At 39.9% G+C, this 27,048-nt stretch overlaps 1 protein-coding gene across 4 annotated transcripts in view; it reads left to right on the top strand.

The window, feature by feature from the left end:
- Positions 1-27,048, top strand: part of PCSK5 (proprotein convertase subtilisin/kexin type 5) — a 299,903-nt gene that overhangs the window by 95,888 nt on the left and 176,967 nt on the right. For all 4 annotated transcript variants that reach the window (XM_073345119.2, XM_073345120.2, XM_073345121.2 and 1 more), the window contains exons 4-5: positions 432-575; positions 2,899-2,975. In XM_073345119.2, coding sequence (XP_073201220.1) covers positions 432-575; positions 2,899-2,975 — 221 coding nt within the window. The remainder of the gene's footprint in view (positions 1-431; positions 576-2,898; positions 2,976-27,048) is intronic.

Genomic DNA, 27,048 nt, shown 5'->3' with positions numbered 1-27,048 from the left:
CTGTTTCTCTACAGACTTATCTCTACAGATGTTTCTCTACAGACTTATCTGCATATGATTTGTTTTGCTGAAAAATTCAAATGCACATTTCCAGTGAGCACATCAAATGGTCAAAAAAAAAATTTGTTTCATTTTATGCAAGACTTCTAATTGGGCATCATAGCTAATAGCTGCCCTTTTCTACTGTTGGGTATTTAAAAAGAAATAAGCAGTTCTAGTGATTTCCATTTCATTTAGCGTTTCTTTTAAATTATCCTGGTATTTGATAATGAAGACACTGATCTTCCGTATTTGCAATTCAAATCACTACAGTCATCTGCTGATAATTTAATTGGTTATGATAATGAATAAGCTAATATCCCAACCCTCCCTCCCCCCACTGTTCAATTATCTCCAACATCCAATGCATTTATTTCCTCTTCTCTCTTTAGCACTGCAGTGATAACACTCATCACTGTCAGTCAGATATGAACATAGTAGGTGCTTGGAAGAGAGGCTACACCGGAAAGAATGTCGTGATCACCATCCTGGATGATGGCATTGAGAGAACCCACCCAGACTTGATGCAGAATTATGTGAGTCTTTGCAGTAGTTCAGAGTGCTGTTTTATTATTCAGAATTGAGATTGCTGCTTGTAGAAAGATGACTGTGTTGTTCTGGTTGATGGAGAAAAGAAAGAAAGAAAGAAAGAAAGAAAGAAAGAAAGAAAGAAAGAAAGGAAAGATTTTCTATAACAGCAACAATAAAAGGAAGGAAATTACAAAAAGTTATATTTTTTCATATGGAAATAATCTGTGGGATAATATGTTGTATAATATCAGTTTAATATCTGATTTGTCTTCCATAAGGAATCTATATCCTTATGGAATATAAGGAGGGGGTTGAATTCAATGATCTTGTAATTTTTCACCCTAAATGCTTTGACCTGTGGTCCTCACACCACCATCACTCTCAGAGCTTTTGAATATGCTACACATCTGCTAATTTCAAGAGTATATAGCTAAAGGGAGAGTATAAACCCTGGTGTAGAGCAAAAATATTTGTCTAGAGAGATAACAGCCCATTCCTGAAGGTCTTAACTTAATTATTTCCTCCTGAGTATTTATTTAAGTTCAAGCTATCCATCCTATGGCTACAAAAATGTAGAGGAAAAAAGGGGTGTGACTTGCACTCATCTACAACACTTTGGGGTCTTGGCAGTATAGCTCTGTTGATTCCAATGATGTTATCCCCAATTCACACTACTGTAAATGAGAGGAGAACCATGCCCTTTGTTTATTGTAAGTTTTCTATGGCCTTACAGGTTTTCTGTCTGCTTGTGTTTTGTCACATTTAAACAATTGGTTTAAAATAAATAGGAATATTTGCTTAATGTACGGAGAGGCTGCTCTCTTGGTAGGTAAACTTTTTGTCTTACCAAAGCTGACATTGTCCTTTCAAGCTATTTAGAATCTCAGGGTAGTGCATTGCTAGGGGTGATTATTCTAGGCCACAGATTAGTCATGATGCAGAAGTGCACGACCTTGGGTGTCTTAATGTTTTTATGAAATGGACTGTGCATGCTGTACATGAATAGCAGTGAAGAAAACAGATGAGTGCATTTGGGATGAAATTCTCTTGTGCAGAGGGCCAGCACAAAGGGTGCTAGCTGTAGGGGTGAATTTCATCCTGACATAGCATTCAAGACGTAGGGATGACATCCGGTCCAAAATGTTAGAAATGGGTCCGCAGTTCTAAAGCCATTGATTTTGAATTAGCTGCTATCCTGCCATCCATCCTGTGTATAAACTCCCTTTTGAAATCAACAGGAAGTTCTGCCTAAAAATCAGTGACAAGATATAGCTTTATTTGTCAATTTTAAGATTCGTTCGATCTTCACACGCACTACATCTTTCATGTTAATTCCCATATCATAGGTTATTTAAACAAGCCAGGTACAACTTTCCTCCCTCATAGATCAGACAAGATTGTATCAGATGCCACTAACTTCATCCCAGTCCTATCCTTCCAGTGAATATAATGCAGCTATTTACTACCTTCCCCACCTTCTCCCCCTGCCAGCGAGGAATTTCCCCAGGGCAATTCACTGGTTTGATGACAAATGCCTTCTATGTGGCTACAAACAGGAAAATTTGAGGTGGATGTGGTAACTGGTTTTGAACAAAGAAGAGATTAAAAGGATCTGCTTGCCATGTCAACACACCACATGCTACCACATCAGTTAACAGAAGCCACAGAAACAAGCAACTGTTTGCACTATAAACTATTTTCAACAGGAAGAATCTTGGTAAATGCGGACAATATGACAAAAACACACATTTCACATACATTACAAACAGTTATGCTCTCTGAAAAGATAAGGAAGTTTAAAAAGGTATATTCTTTTCCAGAGTGTATAGTTTGTGTTATGTGTTTGAACGGTATGTGGGAATATTTTCTTTGAGGAATATAAAGGATCTCTGCTTCCTAAACTTTCAGGAATTTTTCTTTTCTTAGACTATATCCAATTGTTATTGAACCTAGATAAATGTAATGCAAACCTCGTCTCTTTTTCAGGTGTTATATACAGAGGTGTCAGAGGAGGAATATAGAGTTTTATGTAATAAATTTACATATGTGACAAGCAGCTCTTCCTATTTCATAATGGTTGTTGGAAAAATACTTTTGTCTAATGTATTTGTTTTCCTCCACCCTTTCCAAAACAAAATTTTAAAAATGTAAATCCTGTAATTATTGAACATATAATCCTTTCCTAAAACATCACAAAACCTCAGGAATGTTAGTTAACCTAATTACTCTCTTGTAGAAACCTGCTGAAGAATGTATGTGGGCCCCATGAGTCAATGGCTAATTAATAAGAAACTGGTTCTCTCTCTCTCTTTTTTCTGTTGGTTACAGGATTCGAACGCCAGCTATGATGTCAATAGCAACGATATTGACCCCATGCCTCGGTATGATGCCAGCAACGAAAACAAGTAAGGCCTGTTCACTCTGGCATGTTTGACATTTTAAATGCAGTGCCTCAAGTAGAACATACCAAATCTGCCAATGTAGTAGGGATGCATCCGAATGTCTCCATAAAGCATTGAGATATGCATTTAACTCTATGTTACGTATATATAATATAATGTGTCTCCTCACACGCTTTAGAGCACTCACTCTGTGAGTAGATGGGTGTACTTATCTGAGAATTTATAAGTAAGTCCATTAATTAGAGTTCTAAGCATTTAAAAATGAACCCATTTTGAATTTGTTTTTTGGCAAGTCTAACCTTTCTTTCAGATGCTGTTTCTAAGCAAATTATTGTAGTCTGGTACTGTGTTTTGTGTGGACTTTGCCTTAGCTTATGATTTCCTTGCACTTTTAATTTTTGTGGTGTTGTGAGGAAATACACTTCAGCAACTTCAATTCAAAATTAATGAAGTTTTGTGTGTGTGTGTGATTTTACTAGAGGCAATTTAAAACTAACTAACAAATGGTAATTAGTTCCGATTGTAATTGTATGTCCTTTGTTGCTGATGGTTAGATATTTCTGTTTGAAAGACAGCTTTCTCCTTTGGAGATCAGCTTCTTGTTCGATGTTATTCAGCAGTTATTTTTAGTGGTCCAAGAATCTCCCTGGGAGGCTCTTGGTACCATTCTTGGGGCACCTGAAAGAGCCCAGCACTATCACTGGGGCCCCGGCGGACAGTTATGTATCTGTTAAGCATGGTACTTTGCACAGGGAAGTATAATCCTTTTTATAGAATCATAGACATTAGAGGCAATTATCTAGACTCCCTGCCACTGCAAGATTATCCCTACATTATATATACATGGCAGATACTGGAATGTTACTTGCCTGCAAGATAGATTTGCATTAGAGAAGCTATAAGGGAGGAAGCCTTTTCCTTCTCACCACTCCAGTGTTTTAGGCTATTTCTTCTCCCCCCTCAGCCCTACAGTGCTCATGTTACAGAAGCCATCCTTGATTAGTTTTTGTCTGAAACCCATCAATGCTGCAGCCATTATGGTCAGAGGGTTCTCTCCAAAAGGACACTGAGGATCCGATCTTGCTCCCATTAGAGTCAGTGGCGAAACATCCATTAACTTAAATGGACAAATCCTGCTCCTGCAGCAAAATGGTGGTGGGCTGTGCAGGGTTGGTGCATACCCTGTGCATCAGAGAGCTCTGCCTTCAGGGACTTCTTGTATAATGTGGCTGAGATACTGATGGCAAAGGAAGTGGTGCTGCTGGGCCACTTGGATTTTCTTAGCCTCGAGAGGGGAACGATACAAGGAGCTGCAGTGTCTCTTACAGTCTTTGGGTTGCAATAACTTTCATGGCAAGGGTGGGCGGATTCTGCCAAGTGCCCAGTTTGGCTAATCAAGCTGAGTGTTGTGCTTGGGATTTGCCCACTTGTGTATTGTCTCCTCAATGCCCACAGCCGCTCTGGGTTTGGGAAGAAACGCTTCTTCAAACAAATATTTTGCAAAAATTTCAAGAAAATATATGAATAAACAATTGAAAATGAATGCATACAAGATCATCTGCTACAGTAATATTTTCTCATAGCATTAATGTGCTGCTTAAAGCTTACTAGCTGTGTAATTTAAGACTTTATGTAATATCCATTATGGTTTTTTATAAAGATATTATAGTAAGATCTGGATGAGAATTAATCAGGGATTTGGCTATTAAAACAGTGATATAGGAGGTTGTAAATGACTGAAAAATTCATTTCACACAGAAATCTATTATACTGAAATTGATTAGAATAGCATATCTAATAAATTATTATTATTAACTATTTTATGTGGGGTTGTAATGTTAGCGTATGTTCTAATTCAGGTTCTCTCGTTTGCTGTTGTTTACATGCTTCAAGCATTATTTTCTAGACACAAGTAGATGCATGAACTATTTTCTTCTCTCTATACCATCCTATACCATTGGCGCATTTCTTATCCTTTTTTCATACTGATGCTCACTTTACTGAATAATGTCTGTCTTTTCTTTACTAGAAAAATCTTCTAAAACAGTAGTGCAATTAGATAGTAACTGCCAATAAAACCATATTGCATTGAAATCTGTAAACATCCTGCAGATGTGGTTTACTGTAATGTTAAACAAAAAGGCTCATCTGGAACAAGCTATACAAAACTTGCTGCTATGCTAACTTGGTGAAGCAAGCAGCAAACCCAAGATCACAGGCTACATGTCAACAAGAAAAATGTTAATGATCAAATTGAATCTGTTAGGAGATGCTTCTAGGACATCTGTTAAATAAAACCGAAAAAAAGAAGCAAAATAGACTGCAAAGAGTTTTGCTCTTGTGAAATGTACTGTAGCACTTTTCAGTTGAGATTCTTAAAGTGCTTTACACAGAGGCCTATTATCATTTTCATTTTAGTGTTGAAAAATTCAGGTACAGAAAGGTCAAGGCCTTAATTGTCAGACGTGTCTGTAAAGTTTGGTTTCCCAAGATCAGGAATCTCTGGCTTGATTTTCAGAGGTGCTGAGTACCCTTAGTACTCAGAGCCAGATTTTTAAAGCTATTTAGGTGCCTAAAAATGCAGATAAGCACCTAGTGAGATTTTCAAAAGTGTGTTGGTGCCCAGTTCCCAGTGGGTGTTAGGCACCTATGCATCTTTGAAAATCCCGCTAGGTGCCTATCTTTAGGTGCCTAACTACCTTTAAAAACCTGACCCCACTGACTTTCAACTGGGATTCTGGTTGCTCAATACACCTGATAATCAGGTGCCAGGTGTCTCAAATTGGTCCCACAAAAATGGAGGCACCCAAAAGAAGTGGTCACTTTTGAAAATGTAGGTCTTAGCAACTTGCCCACGATCATAAATAGGAGTAGATAAAGAACTCAAATCTCCTGACTCTCAGTTCCTGCTCTAACACTGCTCCAACACTCAACAGTGCATTATAATGTTCCAATTAAAAAAGGATAGTGGGACATAGAAGTACACATCAGCAGGCTAAGCAAATTTATTTTATAAAGCAATATAATTATGGGGGTGGAGTGATAAGAAGGAATAAAAAGAAATGCTGCAAAACTAAGCAGCTGTCTTCGTTGAGCTTTGCTAGGACACAGCTGGGAAACTTCAGGGTACTGGTACTGTTTGCTAACTTTTCTCTTTTAATCAGTAATGAGGCTTATTAGGAATATAAAATTATGAGCAAGCAAAAATTGGGATTTGTGAAAAGGCAGTCGATAAACTTGAATGATGTATTTTGAAATGATATTTAAAAATAAAGTTCTCAAGTGTAGAGAATGGGGGGGGGAGGAAAAAACCTTAAATCAATCTCTTGAAGCTTTTAGTCAAAACTAGAGTAGGACGATAGTGTCTTTAACTACTGTGGTATGTAGGAGTCCTGCCAGAAGTTTACTTTGGTTTCTACAACTTGGCAGAGAATTGTGAAGCTTGTAAATGGTATGGGCCTATACTAGAACTTCTCTTTTGCACAGCTAAAGACACCAGTCAGCTGTGTATGAAGTCATCCTTGCTATGCAAGTCATCTTGTTTTGATTTAGTGCTGAGTGCTGCTGCTTAATTCTATGTCTTTTATTTAGCTGTCACCTGTAAACATCATTTTAAAACAACTGTGTCACTTAGCCATCAGAACTCACTGGATAGAATGCAAACAGACTTACTGGGTTTCAGCCCCACGCCATTGGGTAAACTTAGAAATTGAAGAAACGAAAACAAACGTTAGCAACATTAAAACAAGTTTTCATTTTGGACCACACACAAAAAAAGGCATTTCTCTGTTTCAGGCTGAGATTTTCCTTTGATATTTCAGAGCTTAGTAACCTATCTCTTTAAAATGAAGGACTTCTGATTTGCTCCATATGAGAAAGAAGAAAATCAGGCCTATAATTTCTGATTAGGAGACATATAGTTGCTCTGTTGGAATACAGTTCCAAATTTTGCGGCTTTATATTTAATTAAATTAACACATTTTATTTTAATAACCCTATATATATACTTTTTTAAATGAATGAATTTGTATTTTGTACAAGAATGTGTTTGCATATAGACTGTAAGAATCATGATACAAAAATGCTTGAAGTCGGGAATCTTTGCTGGCCTAAATCATAAAAGGTAAAAAATATTTCTTTGGGTTTCTAATATCTACAGCTCATAGTATCTACACCGTTTTATATGCAGTTGCAAAGGTGGGGAGAGAGTTAATAAGTCACAGTGAGTTCTTTTGCTTTTACTTGGTCCAAAATAATGAGAATGTTTTTTCCAGCAGAAGACCAATATACCCATTCCAAATCATTGCCATTTTTCTTCCTTTGTCAAATTAACACATTTTCCCAATAAAATGCCAAAAGGCAATTCGTTTTCTGCCAGTTTATGGATGCTGTTTTGTAGTGGACAACAGAATCTATGTTTTAAGTCATTTAATCAGAATGGATATTAGATATCTGACAGGCAGAACAGATTCTAATGCATCCTGAATGGACAGTAAAGTGATTTCAGTGGAATAAAAGGGTCTATTGACTTTATCATGTCATTATTCAAATATGGAACACTGAAGAACCTAATGCAATCTAACACAGAGAGTTTGAATTTTTTTGATTGCTCGCTCCAAAAATCAGTCCTAAGAAAATGCCCTTCTCAGTGCAAGACAAAATGGGGCTTAGGTAACACCAAACATGTCCCCTTTAGGAGAACATAACAATTTAGAAAGGAAAACTAATTGACGGTATGTGTACTAGTAGACACATGGAGACCAAACCTACAGTGGGGCAGAGTTTCATCAGTTCTGCTGAAGTCAATGTGAGTTTAGGTACTCAGAATCTCATGCAGTTTCTCTGCAAGTTTAGTTGATGGCTGTGAGGTACTATTAGGAAACTGCAGATTTTGTTGTTGTTGTCCTGTAAATTTATGTCTGGATTTCTTGTTTATGAAAGTGATTACCAAAAAATATTGGCAAACCTGTTAACAGGCAGGTAAGTGCTATGAAAGCTTTTCCACTGCAGCCCAATCCTGATTTGCAACATGCTACTATCTAGTCTTGGGCCTCTCTTATGTGTACCAGGCCTATAGCTGGTATACTCATTTTGTGCTGTGATTTTTAGCAGATGTTCATAACTAAGCAGTTTCAGGCAATATATGGGTAGCTCTCCATAGAACATGTATATTTTACAAGGAGCAGTATTGGTGATTTAGCAGCTAGCCTCAGAGTTAATACTGATCTAGTTCCCCATCAGAGTGGTAAGAGACACCATGACTCTGGAGATCATGTCATCTTTCGGATGAGATATTAAATCAATGATCGGACCGTTTGTTATAATTAAAGATCCATTGTACTGTTTGCAAGAGTAAAGGAGCTAAACTTTGTCTGAAGTCCAGCTTGGATAATCACGTTATGTTTAACTAGTTTCCCCTTGCAATTTCATTTCAAAAGTATTCTTCCTCACTGCCTGTCCTAAACAATTATGTGGAGTTGCTGTGCACCATTACCCAGCTGTTGTGTGTATTCATTAGATGGCTGCATTTCAGTGGTAATCCTTACATAATCTTTGTCTGCCTTACAGGAGGGTTGAGGGGCTTAATTAATGTTTGTAGAATGTTTTGAGATCCTTTGAAGGAACATCCCATAGAAACACAAAGCATGACTATTAATCATCACATCAGACTGTGTGGTGGATTTGCTAGTATATGGTCAATAGAGAAATTTGACTTCTGTTCTAAAACAGGGTTTGAACCTATGTCTAAAGGGTCTGTTTACTACACTACATAATCTCTCCAAAATTCAGAGTTGGCTTGAATGGTTATGTTTCTAAAATGAAAAGGAATACATTGGTTTGAAAAGTCACTGAGGTTAACAGATTTCCAGAGGAGGAAAAATAAAAGAGAGAGAAAAGAAAACAAAGTTCCATTAGTTTGCGGCGGGGGGGGGGGGGGTCCTTTCAATGCCTTGGTTTTGGTTACTGAGCAGTATAACTCACTTGAATAATAGATGTGCGAGAAGCAGCAGCCTTTCCTTTCAGACTGTGTTAAAACATATTCTCATGATTCACTTTTCCTGTATTTACCCGAGAAAGTATAATAAAAGCTGTCTCCGTAGTTCTAATTATTTAAGCTACCCAAAAAGTGGACTCACAGATACAATACTATTGTGAAGTTCTATGCCATTACTTCTCTTTCTTATATATGAATTATTGATGATGATGAGTCAGATCATCCCTTCACATTCTAAGTCCCAGCTGGTCCATGGTGCAACAATATATTAGAGGGAAGATGAACCCATGTATTGACCTGGGTTTGTGGGGGTCTTATTTAAGGAAGAGGGATTTTTTTTTCTGGAAAGAATGGGTTTTCCATCCCAAAACTTAACTGTAGTTTACAGTTATTCATTTAAGTTGGGGCAGACCACATCTGCAGTAAGACTATGTTTGTTTTATGTAGCAGTGTGATAGTCCTGGTTTAACAGGACAGCTGGGTAGGAACTTAAGTAAGAAAATGCATTTCTTTGGGATTTCTCCCTATAGCAGACCTTAGCTTAGAGGACGCTAAAGAGAGTGATTATGATTCTTCATTCTGTTGCACCTGTTTTGTGCCTGTGTAATTCCATTGACTTGAGTTTAGGTGTACCGGTCTAATAGAGTGGAAAATCTGGCCCACTGAATCTTCTATTTCTGTTGTGCAGCTAAAGCACACATATTTGGATATACTATTGATTTCCTCTTAATATACCATTAAAACAACCTTTAATTACAAGTTGGATAGAACACCCACACAGTAACAGTCCAAAGCTGAAACTTGCAGGTAAACTATAAGCTGTTAACCAAAAGTGGAGCTGCATAACTCTAAACTAATGACAAAGAGTTTCATTAGCTATGAAATGTTTTTGTAAGATACATTAAGGGCAGTTCTTTAGGGGATCCCTTTCTCTCCCAAGTGATAAAATGTGGATGAACAAACTTAAACTGAAATACAAACTAAGAGTTATGTACTTGCCCAACTCTTGGGAATTGTGGCAGGCTGGGAAAGTTGCTAGCAGCAGGTTTGATATTAGAAAGCACAGGACAGGTTGTCAAGGGAAACAAATGGTTTTGTTTGAGGGATACACCTCATTGCTTCTTTAACCTAAGTTTACTACCCCACTTACCATGTACTGCACATAACAGCATAAGCATAGGGTGCCTAGCCATGTACAATCCAGCACACTGTGCCTCATTCAGACCATGTGGGCTACCCAGTTTAGAGATCTTTTTACAGTTATGCTGCCATACTAGTTCAGTTTGGGGAAGATGTTCCCCAACCCCCTTTTTCTAGCAGAGACTTAATCCAGCACCCTCTGAAGTCCATGTTAAAACTCCCTTAGAAAATGTAGTTGTGCAGGATTGATGCCTTATTGCATCAACACAAATAAGGGTAGGGTTTGGCTCTGTTTTGACAGGGATTCACCTAACCTGAAATGCAACCAGCTCTAGAGAGAAAACTGTCTGTTTAATAGTGCACAGCAGCATCACATCGAATTTAGGACAGAACACAATACCATAGCCAGTTGAAATTGCAGTGGGAATTAGAGTAGGCAGAATGTAATTGCCTAAGCTGGAATTTGGCCAGGATACCACGGTTTTAAAATACCCTATTCCTTTCTTAACTGTTGTTCTGGGATTGAAATAATCACCACATATCCAAATGAGCTCTGCAACATGGATAAAATAGCAGGCTGTTAGCCACGTGACCCACCAACACATCACTATGCTATTCCTCTGCTTTGCCTCACCTCTCCATGCTTCCTCAGAGCAGTGTTCTTGTATATTTCAGTCATTTGCCCCACAGAAGAACATAGAGAAAAGAGGGAGGAGGTGCCCCTTTAAAGGCAAAATCTCCCCTTTCCAAAAGCTTTTTCCTAACCTTTTCTCTAGCAACGAATGGGTGTCCTTTGCTGCCTGAGGATGATTGGGAATAAGAATTCCGGCTTGCCTTCCTGTAATTTTTAGGAGCTTTTTCTGTCATGCTTGATTTCATATTTTTGTCGTAGTGTTTTTAGTACAACCAGCTCTACCCATTTGATGAGTTATTTTTATGTGTTTTGTTTTTTTCCCTGCTATACAGAAATGATAAGGCTCTAGTGTGGAGGTTTTGGAAGAAGGGGAATTGCTTGCTCTGGCACTTGAGATGTCATTGGCTGCATAATGACAGGAGCACTTGTGGCACCTTAGAGACTAACAAATTTTTTAGAGCATAAGCTTTCGTGGGCTACAGCCCACTTCATTGGATGCATAGAATGGAACATATAGTAAGAAGATATATAAATATATATACACAGATATATATACACACACAGATATATATACACACACAGAGAACATGAAAAGGTGGAAGTAGCCATACCAACTGTAAACAGCTAATTAATTAAGATGAGCTATTATCAGCAGGAGAAAAAAAACTTTTGGAGTGATAATCAAGATGGCCCATTTAGACAGTTGACAAGAAGGTGTGAGGATACTTAACATGGGGAAATAGATTCAATATGTGGAATGACCCAGCCACTCCCAGTCTCTATTTAAACCCAAGTTAATTCAATTAATTCAGTTCAATTCAATTAATTCAAGCTCAGCAGTTTCTCATTGGAGTCTGTTTTTGAAGCTTTTCTGTTGCAAAATTGCCACCTTTAAGTCCGTTCCTGAGTGACCAGAGAGGTTGAAGTGTTCTCCTACCGGTTTTTGAATGTTATGATTCCTGATGTCAGATTTGTGTCCATTTATTCTTTTGCGTAGAGACTGTCCGGTTTGGCCAATGTACATGGCAGAGGGGCATTGCTGGCACATGACGGCATATATCACATTGGTAGATGTGCAGGTGAACGAGCCCCTGATGGCGTGGCTTATGTGATTAGGCCCTATGATGGTGTCACTTGAATAAATATGTGGACAGAGTTGGCATTGGGCTTTGTTGCAAGGATAGGTTCCTGGGTTAGTGTTTTTGTTGTGTGGTGTGTGGTTGCTGGAGAATATTTACGTCAGGTTGCGGGCTTGGTCTGTCTCCCAAGATGAAGTGGGCTGTAGCCCATGAAAGCTTATGCTCAAATAAATTTGTTAGTCTCTAAGGTGCCACTAGTACTCCTGTTCTATTGGCTGCATAGTTTCTCTGTCAGTCTGGATGAGAAGTCTGAATCACAATCAATAGCGATTGACGATATATTGTAATGCACTAGAGGGGGAAGTGGGACAAGAGGAGAGGAAGTTAGAATGTCAATGGAAATTTATTTACAATGGGAAGGAGCCAGCACCATAAAATTAAGATGACATGGGACTATAAAATTCGCAGTGGGGCTTGGGGATCACAGAAAGTATTACACAGCAAGATTTGGGCTGTCTCTGGAGCATGGGAATCCCATCATGGCTCTTTCTGCACACTCAGATTATAGTCTCTTTTCCTCCCACATTCATTTCTTTTATTAAAGAGACACTGTGAACTTTTTAGTAAGTAAGTAACTAATCTTAAAAAGTCTAGTGTCTGAGATAGATTATCTTTCAATAGTATGTCCTTGTTTGTTTAATTCCTTTAATATAACTTTAGGAAAAGGAGAAATGGACTATAGCCATGATCATGTAAACACTTACTGACACATGTGAGCAGTCCTATTGACTTCACTTTGATACTTTATGTGCATAGATGTGTGAAGGACTGGGGCCTTAGAGCTTGCCTTTATGGGGAAATTAACCAGAATAGCTATTGTGGAATAAACTATTCTGCAATAGTTATTCCTCCCCATGTGGACACTATTCCAGAATGGAGAGTCCACTGGGGAGCTATTCTGGAATAGCTATTCTGATCAATTTCCCTTGCAGACAAGTCCTGATGGAAGGAAGAGTGAAACTCTCTAGACAGAGTGCAGTCAAATGCATGAAGGAAACAAACTGGAAAAAAAAACCAGAAATTTTCTTTATTTGCTAACTTCTTAAAACCATCACAATCTTAGGGGTTAAATGTAACAACTGTAGATACACAAGCTTCAGAGAAATGTGTTATTTTTGAAGATAGAGTACTTATCACCATGGCAGCTCGGTGACCTCCAGAAATATCACTATTCATGCTGCTAGCTATAAAGATAAACATGACAAAAAGAAAGACATCCATCATATGGAACTGTATTGGCTCCATTATGGGTCATCAGCAAGCTTGGAATGCAGGGCCTTTACATCCACAGCACCAACCTCTTCACGCCCCTTTACTCGAAGTAAAGGAGTAACTGATAGCAGTAGCTGTTCTCAGCTATGTGGGCCGGCCACTAGAGGGGGACACAACACATACTCTGTCATTGGCTTACATGCTACTTTCTAGGCTTCAGAGGAATGTTGGGAAGTGGGAATCAGCAGTTCTATTCCTGGCTCTGGAGAGGAAAGTGGTCTAGTGTTTATAGGCAGCAGAGACAAGCACATAAAATTGACACATTCTGAATGTCAGTGTTGCTAACTAGATGAGCCTTTGGTTGTCATCTTGGAGAAATGAGTTTTATTCTCAACTTTGCTAGAAGTAACTTGTGCACGCTCTCAGTTACCCCATGTGTAAAATGGGAGGAATTATACTTTTCTACCTGTTACCCTAATGAAATAAATGTTAAGTAATAAGGGCTGTGAAATGAATAGAATTATTAACAAATCAGTGGAAAAGCAGACTCCTAGCTCTTAACCAAACACTCCTTTTCCTAGGCTAGCAGGGCAGCTGCTGATGCTACTGCTGCCATGTCCCCTCTATCCAAAGTTGTAGCCAGTGCCTATTCTGTAGGTGGGTCAGCATAGTTGACATCTAATGATCTCAGGTGGGCTGGAGCATGTTCATTACAGATAGAAGGTTTGGAAATTTCAGTAACAGTTCTCTAAGAAGTTCTACAGGGCATGTGCAAATTACACTTTTCAGAGACATAAAATTTAGCCAAATCTGGGCAGATTTTCATGATGACAGCAAAAGGCACCTCCTGGCCCAAGGACTTTTACCCTGCCAAATTTCCAATTTCCTGCTCCGAAGCATTGAAGCACAGAAGTTTGTCAGAAAATGATTGGAAAAATTATTTTGTATTAGAAAAACTACCATTTCTCCTTAATCTTGTTCTAAGAAACACTGAACTATTTTTGTGCTGAAACTTTAAAAATAAAATTCTGCCTGAGGCAGAGAACAAATATGGACATTTCAGTGTGAGTGGTTAAAGTTTGGCAAAGTTAAAAGCAACTGAAAACAGGAACTTACAATAGAAAGTATCAGGAAACCTTAACTTTAGGTATTGGTATAAGTTCTGCCAAAATCTACAGCATTTTGTAATTTCCTGTGTTTCTTGGTCATCCATAGCATTACATTCTCCTTTCACAATGGTGCAACACCATTGTTTAAATGTTATGGTCTTAATTCTCCAATGTATTGCATTGTATGTAAGCAGCTACATCTGTATATAGTGTAAAGTTTCCATAAAACATACTTTAATAGTTAATTGTGGCCACTTGTGTAAAGCAGTTGCAGTGACAGTGACTTCTTTTGCGAACTGAAGGTCTAAAATAGGTACCAAGCTAAGCTCAGTTGTAATCTCCAGAAGAGTTAGCAAAAATCTACACTGTGCTTATTCCCCAGGTGGGTATCTGGGTAGAGTTGGTGTAAGGGCTTGTCTATACACAATAGTTGCTTTGTTTACCAAAGGGTGTGATGGTCAACCTTTTTAATTAATCCAGTGCAACTTTGTGTGTGAAAAGAAAAGGAGTACTTGTGGCACCTTAGAGACTAACAAATTTATTTGAGCATAAGCTTTCGTGAGCTACAGCTCACTTCATCGGATGCATCAGATGCATTTATGTGTGGACACACTTAAATCATTTTTTAAAAGGTTATACAGTACTGGTAAATTTACAAGGGCAAACTAAACTGGTACAAGCTTTGTTTAAAATATATGCATGTCCACACACAAAGTTGTGCTGGTTAAACTAATACATAGGTTTAACTTCACACCATTAGTTAATTTAAACCAGTGGAATGTTGTGAGTAGACCAGGCTTAAGAGGCTGATATCAATTAGGTAGCACATTTAAAAACACATCAAAACACCATGCTCCATGTCTATCCCTCTGCTGATGTTTCCTGTTGAGATAGAGGTGTACCTTTCCATCTCCCCTTCCCAGGGTATAACGCCTTTTCTTTTTTTTAATGGAATGCTGTCTGGCACATTGACGATGGAAATGACAATCTGATAGCCTCTGTGTAATATGGAACATGTTTGCATGGACACCGAGTGTGAAAGGCACTTAGGGGTAGACAGGAAATGTGGAAAAGAGAAGAAGAATTGGGAAAGCTGCTGAGAAGATTATCATTTGGTAAATTGTGGCCTGTCAACAACCAGCTAGCATTTCTCAGGAGCAAGGAAGGGTCATTTCACATGTTAATGCTTGAGTACTGCATTAATGCAGACTTTGAGGAACAGGACAGTGGCTGCTGAAGGGGAGTGAGAACTTTTTCAGAACCTGTTTTCCTCTGCAGATGTATTCAGCATTTGTCTTGTGCGCATTTGCTCTTTCAGACAACTGAGATCCTTTCAAATTTCCCTGGTAGCAGTAGAAGGACTAGCAGCTCAGATGTTACAGGATTCTTGTGAAGTGCTGCTGTACAGACAAAGGAATGAATAGCAGGGGCTGTGGACACCAAATCCATTAACCAAAGTTGCTCCAAAAGTTGATCACTTTACATGTGTAGCCCAGAGTCAAATGCAGCTGACTTCAATAGACTGAGTTGCACTAGTGTGAAAGTGTAACTTTTCCTTTAGTGCATCGTGTCAAACCTGTTTTATTAATTCCCAAAGGGCATGTATCCTGTTTAAAACTATAAGTAGCTGCAATTGAAACTGAAGGGAAGCAACCAACCCTGACTTCCCACAAGCAATGCTACTGTAAAGTGATGCTGCTATAGAATGGTCCGAGAGATAACCTTGAGTTCTGAGAACTTATATCCAAATAGGCATTATTTGGTGGCAGATTAATTAATTTTTAATGTGCTGTGATCAGTCTCTAAATGGCTGATCCTGAAACAGGACTCTGAAGATTCTCACCAACATCTAGATTTGCTCCTGGAAGTGGCCTGTTACACTCCAAAAAGCTCCCTTCTTCTCTTTCCTTGGAGGCATGAACTTGGGTTAATACACTTGTCATAGTTTTGCATTGATACTGAATTATATATTGAAATGCAGGTGGGATGAATTTTACTGTGGTGCAGAGCATCATGTAAAAAGTGCACCAGCTTTCCATAGCCCAACACAGAATGCCACAGTGGGGGCTAAGCCTGGGACAGGACCACAGATCTATGTTTATGTGGACACATTGGCCCCAGCACCCAATATAATTGTGCAGAGAGGCCGTGGGTATTATTGTTAAATAGCAGCAACGATGCATCTTGCCCCTAGTTTGGGGGTGGATTTTACCTCCCCTACTGTTCCACCCTCACAGAGCTTGATTACTTGGGATTTATGTATGCAGAGTGGATTTCAACCAGAGATATCTGAGGTAATAAATGAATAAATATATATATTACTCCAGAAGTTCTTGTTCCTCCTGTATTTTTCCCTTATAAGAAAACATGGGAAAACATTTACATTTGTATTTATTGTAAATATTTATACATTGATGATTGCTTCTGTCTGTTGCTCACAGCATCTATATGTTTGTGTTAAACAAAATGGTGCTGCTGTGAATCAAACCTAGACTACATTGAGCTTGTTCATGATTGGTTCAGGTGGAACTTGTAGCTTTCTTTATCTACCCAGGAGTTTGAGCATCAGTAGAGGTGTTACTTCATAACCATTAAATGCCAGGACATCAAAATGTAGTCGGAACTAATTTCAAGGGTTATATTAATGGTCTGTGCTTTTTATTGCAAACTGGAGACAACTAATTCCATTCTTGTCTTGAGCTGTAAAGATTCAAGAGTGAGCAATTACTTAGATTGGCTGCTTTTACACAATCATCACAATGATCTTTGTTGTGTAAATTTTGCACTAATCTTGTTCTGTCTCCTTCCCTCATTAAGTTGTTAAACAGAGTAGCTAATGTCAGCATTTTCCAGTTTAAACCCCATTCAGAGGGTTAGAATTTGGGCCTCTGCTGTGTGTCATGGAATGCAGCAAAACTCCCTTGTTCCTGTAGATTTAAATGGGGGAAGGGAGAAATGTAGCAACACAAGGATTTCCCTTCCACTGTTGATCTGCCATGGCTTCACTGGGCTACACACGGAAAGGGTGGCTAAGAAGCCATATTTATAGGAAGCCATAAGCAAAAATGAAAGGATTTCTTAATGCTGTTTAAAGCTCATCCTCAATATTCCGTGACCCTCATTCTATCCAGAGTCTCTCTGACTGGTTGGGGATAGCCTCCTCTTGTATGGCTGGGGAGCCAAGAAGTTGAGACCACAGATTCTCATGGAGTCCCAGCCTCCAGTTGTTCAAGGCCACACTCCCTGCTTCTACTATTTCTCTGGAACAGGTGGATGTTAGGGAAGAATTACTATTATCAAATATTTGTGTGTAGCATTTGTGATACAGCATGGCCAGAGGGCAGCAGGAGAGTGTTAGAAGGGAAACTTACTCCCTGTAGAGGGAAGAAAATTTGCTATAAATTAATTAAAGCACCTGAAGCCAGTCACATGATAAAAAACCCCTGCTTCAATCAGACAAGTGGAGGAGTTGAGGCAGAGTGGATTGGTGTTGGAGCAGAGAGCAGTTTGGAGGGAAGCAGAGGAGAGTTTGGAGAAGTGCTGCGGTGGGCTAAGAAGACCAAGACCCTAGGTAAAGGGACACCTAGTTTGTGCAGAGGGAGGGCAGGAAGCCCCACAAGCTGAAGGGCAGGAGAGGGAAATAGCCCAGGGGAAGGAACCACTAGTACCAGTGGTTTACTGCTATCCCTAGGGTCCCTGAGCTGGGACCCAGAGTTGAGGGCGGGCCTGGGTCCCTCCCTCTCCACTCCCCTCCTCTAGGACACTAGTGGGGCAGTTAATATCCCAGTTCAGGGACAAGAAACAGTGCCCTGAACCCCCACCCAAGAAGAGAAAGCGCGAGACCCATCATAGTAGTGCCGGCAATTTGCCACACATTATAGATGTGCATGGCATTGTGAATTGGGTTTGAGTCTGATCTTACTGGGACACCAGTTTATCTCCATTGAGTTTGTTGTAGTTACTCCTGTTTTGCACTAGTGTAAGTGAGCTAAGAATCAATAATACATTTCCTGCCATAATCAGGAGCTTACAATCTAATTCATATAAAAAGTAATAATAACAAAAGAGAGGTCATCTGTCAGACTTCACAACTTTTTTTATTAATTTGTTCCCTTTCTTCTACCATTGTTGTTTTTTGTTTTGTTTTTTTTCAGAAAAGGCAAGGCATACAGCCTTTGATTTAAAAACTCACATTGGGCTAAAATGTGGTGTACTAGGTGTCAGTTGGCAAGAATTTTAAATATATACACATCAGGCCAGATGGCTACAAGAGAGTGGTCGTAGGTAGATACATTAGTTCCAGGTTAAGCAGGTCCCTTTTCCCTGGGTAAGATAACAGGGACTATTCCATAACACTCAGGAACTTTCTAGAACTAATTAAGGCAGGCAGGCTAATTAGGACACCTGCAGCCAATTGGGAAGCTGCTAGAATTAATTAAGGCTAATCACGACACCTGGTTTAAAAAGGCTGTCACTCCAGTTAGTGAGGTGCACGTAAGGAGCTGGGAGTGAGAGGACTTGTAGCTGGAGGACTGAGGAGTACAAGAGTTAACAGACATCAGGAGGAAGGTCCTGTGGTGAAGACAAAGAAGGTGTTGGGAGGAGGCCATGGGGAAGTAGCCCAGGGAGTTGTAGCTGTCACGCAGCTGTTCCAGAAGGCACTCTAGACAGCTGCAGTCAACAGGGTCCTGGGCTGGAACCCAGGGTAGAGTGTGGGCCCGGTTTCCCCCCAAACCTCCCAACTCCTGACCCAACACAGGAGGTTCCACCAGAGGGGAAGGTCTCTGAGCTGTTCCCTGACCTACATGGTGGATCAGCAGAAACTGCGGGGATTGTTCTTACTCTTTTTTTCCCATGCTGGCCGGTGATGAGGTTATCTGAGTGAACAGCAGATTTGAGCCATGAAAGTGGTCAACTGAGAGCTACTGTGAATCTCTGATGCGAGCAAAATCTGCCAATAAGTGCAGGACCCACCAAGGTAGAGGAAGAACTTTATCACAATACATATAATTGGGACTAAAGTTTTAGTTAACTTATGGCATATTCTTGGTAGTGTGTGTGTGTGTATATATATATATATATTAACTCCAGAAGTACTTGTTCCTCTTATATTTTTCCCTTAGAATAAAACATGAGAAAACACTTACATATATATATATATATATATATGTATGTTTAGCATTAACCGTGTTTTTAAATTATAACTGCTCAGTTAATTGCACTGAAGAAGAGACAAGAAGGGTAAGATTTTTAAATGCATTCAGTCATCTAAAAATGCAGATGGGCATTGCAGATAGTGGGATTTTCAAAAGCAAACATCCAACTTTGACAAAATTCCCAATGACATAAATTGGAGCAGGATTGGCCCCTACTAAGAAAAAATTGTTTAACTATAATTTGCCGTAAACAGAAATAATCAGGCTTCTCCTTTGCAAACCCATTGTTGTAAACCAGTGGTTCCCAAACTTGTTCCACCGCTTGTGCAGGGAAAGCTGCTGGCGGGCCGGGCCGGTTTGTTTACCTGCTGCGTCTGCAGGTTCGGCCGATCGCGGCTCCCAGTGCCTGCAGTTCACTGCTCGAGGCCAGTGGGGGCTGCTGGAAGTGGCAGCCAGTATGTCCCCCAGCCCGCGCTGCTTCCAGCAGCTCCCATTGGCCCAGAGCAGTGAACCGTGGCCACTGGGAGCTGCGATTGGCTGAATCTGCGGACACGGCAGGTAAACAAACCGGCGCGGCCCGCCAGGGACTTTCCCTGCACAAGCGGCGGAACAAGTTTGGGAACCACTCTTGTAAACAATAGACAAAAAGTATGAACGCTACTAAATACACAGGATGGTTTTGCAGTTTCCTTGGAAGCATGAATTCTCTTTTTGGACTCACATAATGGATACTATTCAGTGGAAAGCTGATGGATGTGGACTTCATTACTATGGTGCTATGTTGTCTTATGTTGCCTTATTCAGCCAGACTGCTTGGGAAATCAGGGCCAGATTCTCCACTGCCTTTCTTCTTGCATTGTCATCTATGCTTGGGAAAAGTGAGTGCAAAACCCTCTACCATTCTGATTTGGGAGACTGACCTTTAGGTGAATTACTTGGAAGAAAAGCATATATTGTCTCTCCCACTCAGAGAGTGTCATGGCCTTATCGTTACACATTGTCATGTGCCATTACACATACTGAATCTATTTCCCCATGTTAAGTATCCTCACACCTTCTTGTCAACTGTCTAAATGGGCCATCTTGATTATCACTACAAAAGTTGTTTTCTCTTGCTGATAATAGCTCATCTTAATTAATTAGCTGTTTACAGTTTGTATGGCAACTTCCACTTCTCTGTGTGTGTATATATATACATCTTCTTACTATATGTTCCATTCTATGCATCCGATGAAGTGAGCTGTAGCTCACGAAAGCTTATGCTCTAATAAATTTGTTAGTTTCTAAGGTGCCATAAGCACTCCTGTTCTTTTTGTGGATACAGACTAACACGGCTGCTACTCTGAAACCTGCCGTGGCCTCTAGTCACAAAGTGATGCTTCTTCTTTCCCCTTTGTCTATAGGACACTATTATGGCACTGCCCTATATTATCAAAACGTGTTGGTCCCCTGAGTGCTGATAGAGTACTAACAGCGATCAAGTGCTTGGCTCTAGAAAATGGATGCCCATCAATTTTTGGCTCTTGACCATTTCCCTGAAATGCATCCTCTCTATCTTTGGAGTCTTGCATGTATATAACAATAGCTCTTGGTGGGCCATACAGCAAGGATCCTTGTACTGTGTTGCTGGTTCCTACTGAACATGGTAGTGACTGTAACTTGTTTCTTTCTGTTTGTTTTCCTCTGCTGATTTGCACTTTGTCAATAAAAGTTGACTCACACACAGTATTATTCATAATATAACTAATACGTGAAGCCGTTAATTCCAGCAGTCTGCGAAGCTGGGTATACTTCTCCTTCTCTGATCCCCTGGATTGTTGTTATCTGGCGGGTGGGGGGAATCTCTTCAAGATGCTTAGTAATATTCCTTGATATCTCATACTCTTCGCAGATACAGGCTGCTCTTTCCCCACTATATCACAATATTTAGCAATTTATATGTGGGCTGACTTGTCCTTCTGATATTTGTAAAATGTAATGTATTGTCTATTAACTCCCTTTGCTGTTTCCTGCAATTTCAAATCCCGTACAGCATGTCCAATCACATACTGTATCATCGGATATGTAACACTGCATGGAAGTGGTTAAGCTGCTACATTTACTCCCGTTACACTTTCATGGCAACTCCCAGGACTGGAATGTTTGGAATACCTATTTATTTTGTTTTACATAACTGGAAATATTTACCAGATAAGCGTCTAACCTCCTCTTGCTCTGTTTTTCTGAATTCAGAAAGTCGTCTTTACTTTTTTATTCTCATTATCTGGAAATAATCAAGGGGAAACAGTGTGTCCTGAATCAAGCGCCAATGTCTGAATCCAGCAGCTCATCTTCCTAAATGAACAAGGAGTCAGAAAAGGAATAAAATTAAATAAGATTTTCTGGATTTTTGTTTTTTACTTTGGGGTTTTTTCCCCTTGTATATTTGAAAGCATTCTCTGCCACCTTTTTTCTTTTCCTCTTTTATTGAAATCCGAAGAATAAGTAGATCCGATGCAGTTTTTCCTGTATCCTCATTTATTTATTTGACATGGAGCTAACCTTATGGAACAACAGACAAGAAGATGTTTTCTTTATCTGAGGAAGTAGATTCCTGCAGGTACTAAATCCATCCCAGACACCACTTGGGCAGAGTGAGTAGCAAGACTTGCCCTTTTTTCCTTTTCAAGTACTTTACGAGTTATCCAACATATAACTTTAGGTGCCAGATTGCTGATGCTTTCATTAGAAACCAAAAATCTTGAAATGTTGGATGTAGGTTCAGCTACTCCCCAGGAAATTCTTACCAGAATTCAGTTGTCACTATAGAAGCTTTGAGCTATTGTGCGAGACTGTTAGGTGCACTCCCTGAGCAGCCTCATAAGAGTCTGACAAATCACTGGGTTCTTCTGGAATAGCAGAGCAATCAAAATACAGATTTTCCCCCTTATTGGTCTCTAAAGTAGCATTGGCTGAAATGGTGGGATTTGGCTTCAGCCTCCTTCCATTGTCCATCGTTTTCTTTTTAATCAAGGAGAACTTGTTCTATGCTGGAGAAGAACATAAAAAGAAAGCTCAACATTTGTTCAAAATCTGAAAGAATCGACCAAAATAACTGAGACTATTAAGATCAAATTGAAGAACACTCATTGCTATATAAGGCTGAAAAGTCAGAGTCCAGTTCTGTGTGAGAAGCGGAGTTTACGAAATGTCTGCCTCACTGCAGAGACAGAAAATTTTGACAGGAAACATGATGGGATTGTCCTCACTGGCTAGCTAGACATGATTGGCAGCTCTGGATCTCTGGGCGGGGCTCTGTTTATCTAATTTGGTCTATTTAAGTACTTTTATGGAATCCATCACCTTAGTATCTGAGTGCCTCTCAGACATTAAAAAATTTACCTTCCCAGCGCCCCCATGAGGAAGGAAAGTATTACTACCCCAGGTTTATAGATGGAAAACTGAAGCACAGACTTGCCCAAGATCGCACACTCTGGCAGAGCTGGGAATTGAATCCAAGTTGCCTGAGTCCCAGTTTCATACTTTCATCACAAGACCATCTTTGTATTCGGAGAGTTTCTGTGAACTTCTTGGCAGAAGGAGTGTGCTAGGTGGCTTTGCTGATTCCCTGTCTTCTGCTGCTTTTGAGGCTTTTCTGCTCCATTTTTCTTTTATTTGCTCTCCTGTGCACCTTACAGTGGATGAGAGCTAGGACAGTCGAATGTAAACAGTTGAGAAGAATTAAATACAAAAACTCAAGGACCTTTGAGATATTTGCACTGGATTATACTTTGATCACCACTAGGGTTAGGTGAACTGTTAATAGCAAACTGTTTATATTGACAAGTTTCATTTCTTTCTCTTATTTCTAATTATTCATTAACAGGCTTTGATTTTGAAATATTTATTTGTTATTTGGAGTTATTAACCAAATGGTTTATGTAACCATATTTCAGCCTGCAGTAGCAACTGTTCCCAAACTTTTCATTATGCCTGTTGTTTTCACTATTCACACTGGTGATTAGCCATCTGATTCACATATTATTGTTTGGGCTTTCTGACTGGGTTACTTGCAAGCACATTAAAAGCTTTCAAAATGCTTGCACGCACAGTGTGTTGTTGTGAGTACTCATGCAAACATATAACAACATAGATATGACTCTTTCTGCCAGCATTCGTTTGTACAAAAGTTCAGCCATATGGAGGAAAAAAATAAAAAGTAGTTCAGATACTGTAGAAGCAAATGCGAGGAGGTTACTGTTGGGGTTTTTTTCTGGAACAAAATGGTTGGGAATATCTTTTTACAGTATTCACCCAATTCGATTCTGCACTCAGACTGCTGAATAAATCACTATAGTTTTGTTAGTTACCATTTCTAAACATCAACCTGTCCAATCTTAATGTTAATCTTGATGGCATGACAAATTCTCTGGTTCAATGGTGTGCAATTTTCTTACACTATTTTATATAGATCAGTTGTATAGGGTCTGACCACAAACTGGTGAGGTAACTATCTCTCTGATCAAAGAAGGCCTCTTTAGAGTATGACTACACATCTGCACAGTGGTCCATTGTGTGAATTGTTCTCAATAGTCAGCATATCTTTCAGAGTTTGACATGCTTCTGCCATTAGCTTTTATCTTTTAGGGGATATCACCCTTGTGAAGCGAAATATGACAGTAGGCAACAAAAGGAAAAGATATGCAGGTCAAGCAGGATAGTTGGCAGGCTGAAAACAATACAGATGTTCGTATATTATTCAGCAAGACTTTCTTGCTCTGATGGCTCCTGGTTTCACAGAATGCATTTTCATTTTAACCTTGGTTACATCTCAAACTCAACAATGCTTTTGGAATGGGAGGAGGGAAGAGGAGGAGGAAAGTCGTAATGTATACGGAAACAATAATGTATACTGCATCATTCTTCATCCCTTTTATCTTTGCTGATTCACAAGGATTTGCCAGCATGGAGCACACCTGTAGTCAGAGTTATAAAATCTGCTTTTAATTAGGGTAATTTTAAGTGGGCTAAATGAACCAGTTCAGAAAACAAATAAAAACTTAACTGAACCTCAGCCCAAGCACTGAACCAGAAGTATTTGTGTGAAAGCAACATGTTGATAAAGCTAAGCAAAAATCTTTCCATGGGGAAAAGTATGTAATACTTTCTTGAGACTCTTAAAGGTGACTGTAGCAGATCGAGCACTCACTGGCACGGTGCCTCCTGCTGGTCATAAGGGAATTAGCTGAATTCCAGCCCTTGTAGTGCCCTGTGCTAGCCACTGTCTCGCCTGCCTCAGGCCCCCATGTCCCTCCCGGACCTCGGTGCCCTTTACCTTGGGGTTCTGCCCCGCAGCAGTACCCCCACACTCTGGGTCTCCCCTCCCAGGGGAACCCCCAACCTTCTAAGTCCATCTTGCCTCAGTGGCTACTGCCAGTCATCATCTAGTCCCCATTCTCTGGGGCAGACTGCAGTCTGTAATGGCCACTCATCACTGGCAAGGGGGTTGGATCTGCTGCCTTTGCCTATCCCTGGGCTGCACCTCTGCAGCCCCAGTACCTCCTTAGGCCTTTACCAAGGCCTCAGTCTGGGGAGTTGCCCGGCTGGAGTTCCCTAGCTCCTTTTGCCCTTCCCCAGCACTGCTCGGCTTCATGTACCCTTGCTCCTTCAGGCAGCTAGGTCCATCTCTCTCCAAAGCTAGAGAGAGACACTTTGCCTTCTGGCCCAGCAGCCCTTTTATAGGGCCCAGCCTGGCCCTGATTAGCTGCCTCCCAGCCTCTTCTTATTGGCTCTCAGCCCCAGTCCTCTCCAAGGGCTGTCTTTTAACCCTTTCAGGGCTGGAGTGGGGTGACTGCCCTGCTACAGTGACCTGTACTTATTCAATAAAAACAAAAGATCCCACTAACTGTTCTGATAAACTTCAATGAGAATCCAGAAAATCACTGATTTTAAACGTAGTTTTAAGCTTTTAGGATTATGCCGCTTCAAGACAAGAGAGGGCTTGATTGTCTTATAAATAGAAAGACTTCTGGAACTAGTGCCTGAGTTCTAAAAGTGCTGCTTCTGGCCTACCTTCTTCACTTTAGTCTTGTAATTTGGGCTAGTTATGTATATGATTATCAGATTTGGATGATTACTAGGTCATCATAATAGATGCATACTGTGGGCCTAAACTCTCTACTGTTGAAGTCAATGGAAGTTTTGCCACTGAATTCAAAGAGAGCAGGATCAAGCTCTGTAAGAATAGTAATGCTGTGTGTGAGTAAGAAGAGGCATGCAAAAGAAAAAGCATTGTTATCCTCTTTGATATGTATTGCGTTCCTCATGGCACACCCAGGCTTTCTGAATTTGCCATGCCTTAAATTCAGTATAAACCTGGAGAAACTCCCAATCCCAAGGCCCAATTCCTGTTCACATGGAGAAATGTAGCATGTGTAAGAGTGATGAATGCCCCTTCCCTTTTCTTATGAAGAAGCTTTATTGCAAGTTCTCTCTGTTAGGTGAGAAGACTCCAGAAGGCAGTAAGTCCAGCGTTAGTCAAGGTCTTCCCAAGTAAGTTTTGACATGTTTCTGGCTTGTCATTAATGACAGACAGACTTTTTCCACATAGAAAGGCAACAAAAAGAACGAGGAAAGGAGCAAATTGATTCTTGCTTGTCAGTTTTCCTTAGCAATCTGAGTTATATCCATCTTAGACACAATATATAGTGATAATTTTCAAAAAGAACTCAGCCAGGCACAGATACATGAAAAATATGAAAAATTTCAACCCAAGCATTTAAAATTTGGCAGAACATAAGCAATCAAAAATTGGGACTTATAATGGACAGTGTTAAGCAACTTTAACTTTAGGCAAAGATGCGAGTTCTGCCCAGAGCTGTCCCTTGGGTATGGCAAATCGGGGCAACTGCTTTGCGGGGGGGCTCGCAGGCTGGTGCTATTGGCCGGCACGGTCGATCCCAGAAGAGAGGAATCCGCCACTTCCGCTCCAGGCTCCGCACCCTGTGGGGATGGCCCTGGCTCTGCCTATAATAAATTGGGAGGGGGTTGGTTTGAAATATGACAGCTTCCTTCCTTTACCTGAACGCAGTTGAGCTTACACAGTCTTTGAATGGGTTTTTCCACATTCCTGTTTCTAAAATAACAACAGCAAATAAAGCTCATTTTCTTATTTCTAGTTAGCATTCCCATCTTGTAGATTGGCAAAATATCATAACCAAGATTTTCTTCGTTCTTTCATTCTACAGCACTACATCATCTTGACATTAACACAAAGGACAAGTGCAAAACTTTTTTAGCCAAGCATCTCTTTAAAGTGCCATTTAAAAGCCTGGGAACTTGTTTCTGTACATTAGAAATATAAAAGGAGCCACGGAAATGAAGCACAGACCCTTGAAAGTTTCTCAAGGCACGTCTCTGTAGGATGTCAAGCATAGGTTTTTCTGGGCCTGCATCAACATCGTAGTGGGGTGGTGGGTAAATGTTTTGTGTAATGCAAACATTCAATAAAGGGGATGTTTGTTGTCATTTGGGGTATATGCGTTAACGTAGGCTTTAAGCTAAAAGTCATTGTCTTCATTCAGTATATGTAGTTTGAAATTTTTCTGAGTTCATGCACAGTAGAAATTTGTGTTAAATTTCAAAGCTATCTTAATCAAATTTCAGGTACCTGTTTCGCTATTTTAAGTTTGTGTAAATAGTGCAGGCATTCG

The sequence above is a fragment of the Lepidochelys kempii genome, chromosome 5 (assembly GCF_965140285.1).
Source record: "Lepidochelys kempii isolate rLepKem1 chromosome 5, rLepKem1.hap1, whole genome shotgun sequence".
In the NCBI taxonomy this organism is placed as follows: Eukaryota; Metazoa; Chordata; order Testudines; family Cheloniidae; genus Lepidochelys; species Lepidochelys kempii.
Note: the sequence above shows the minus strand (reverse complement) of the source record. Positions and strands in the feature narration are given on the sequence as shown.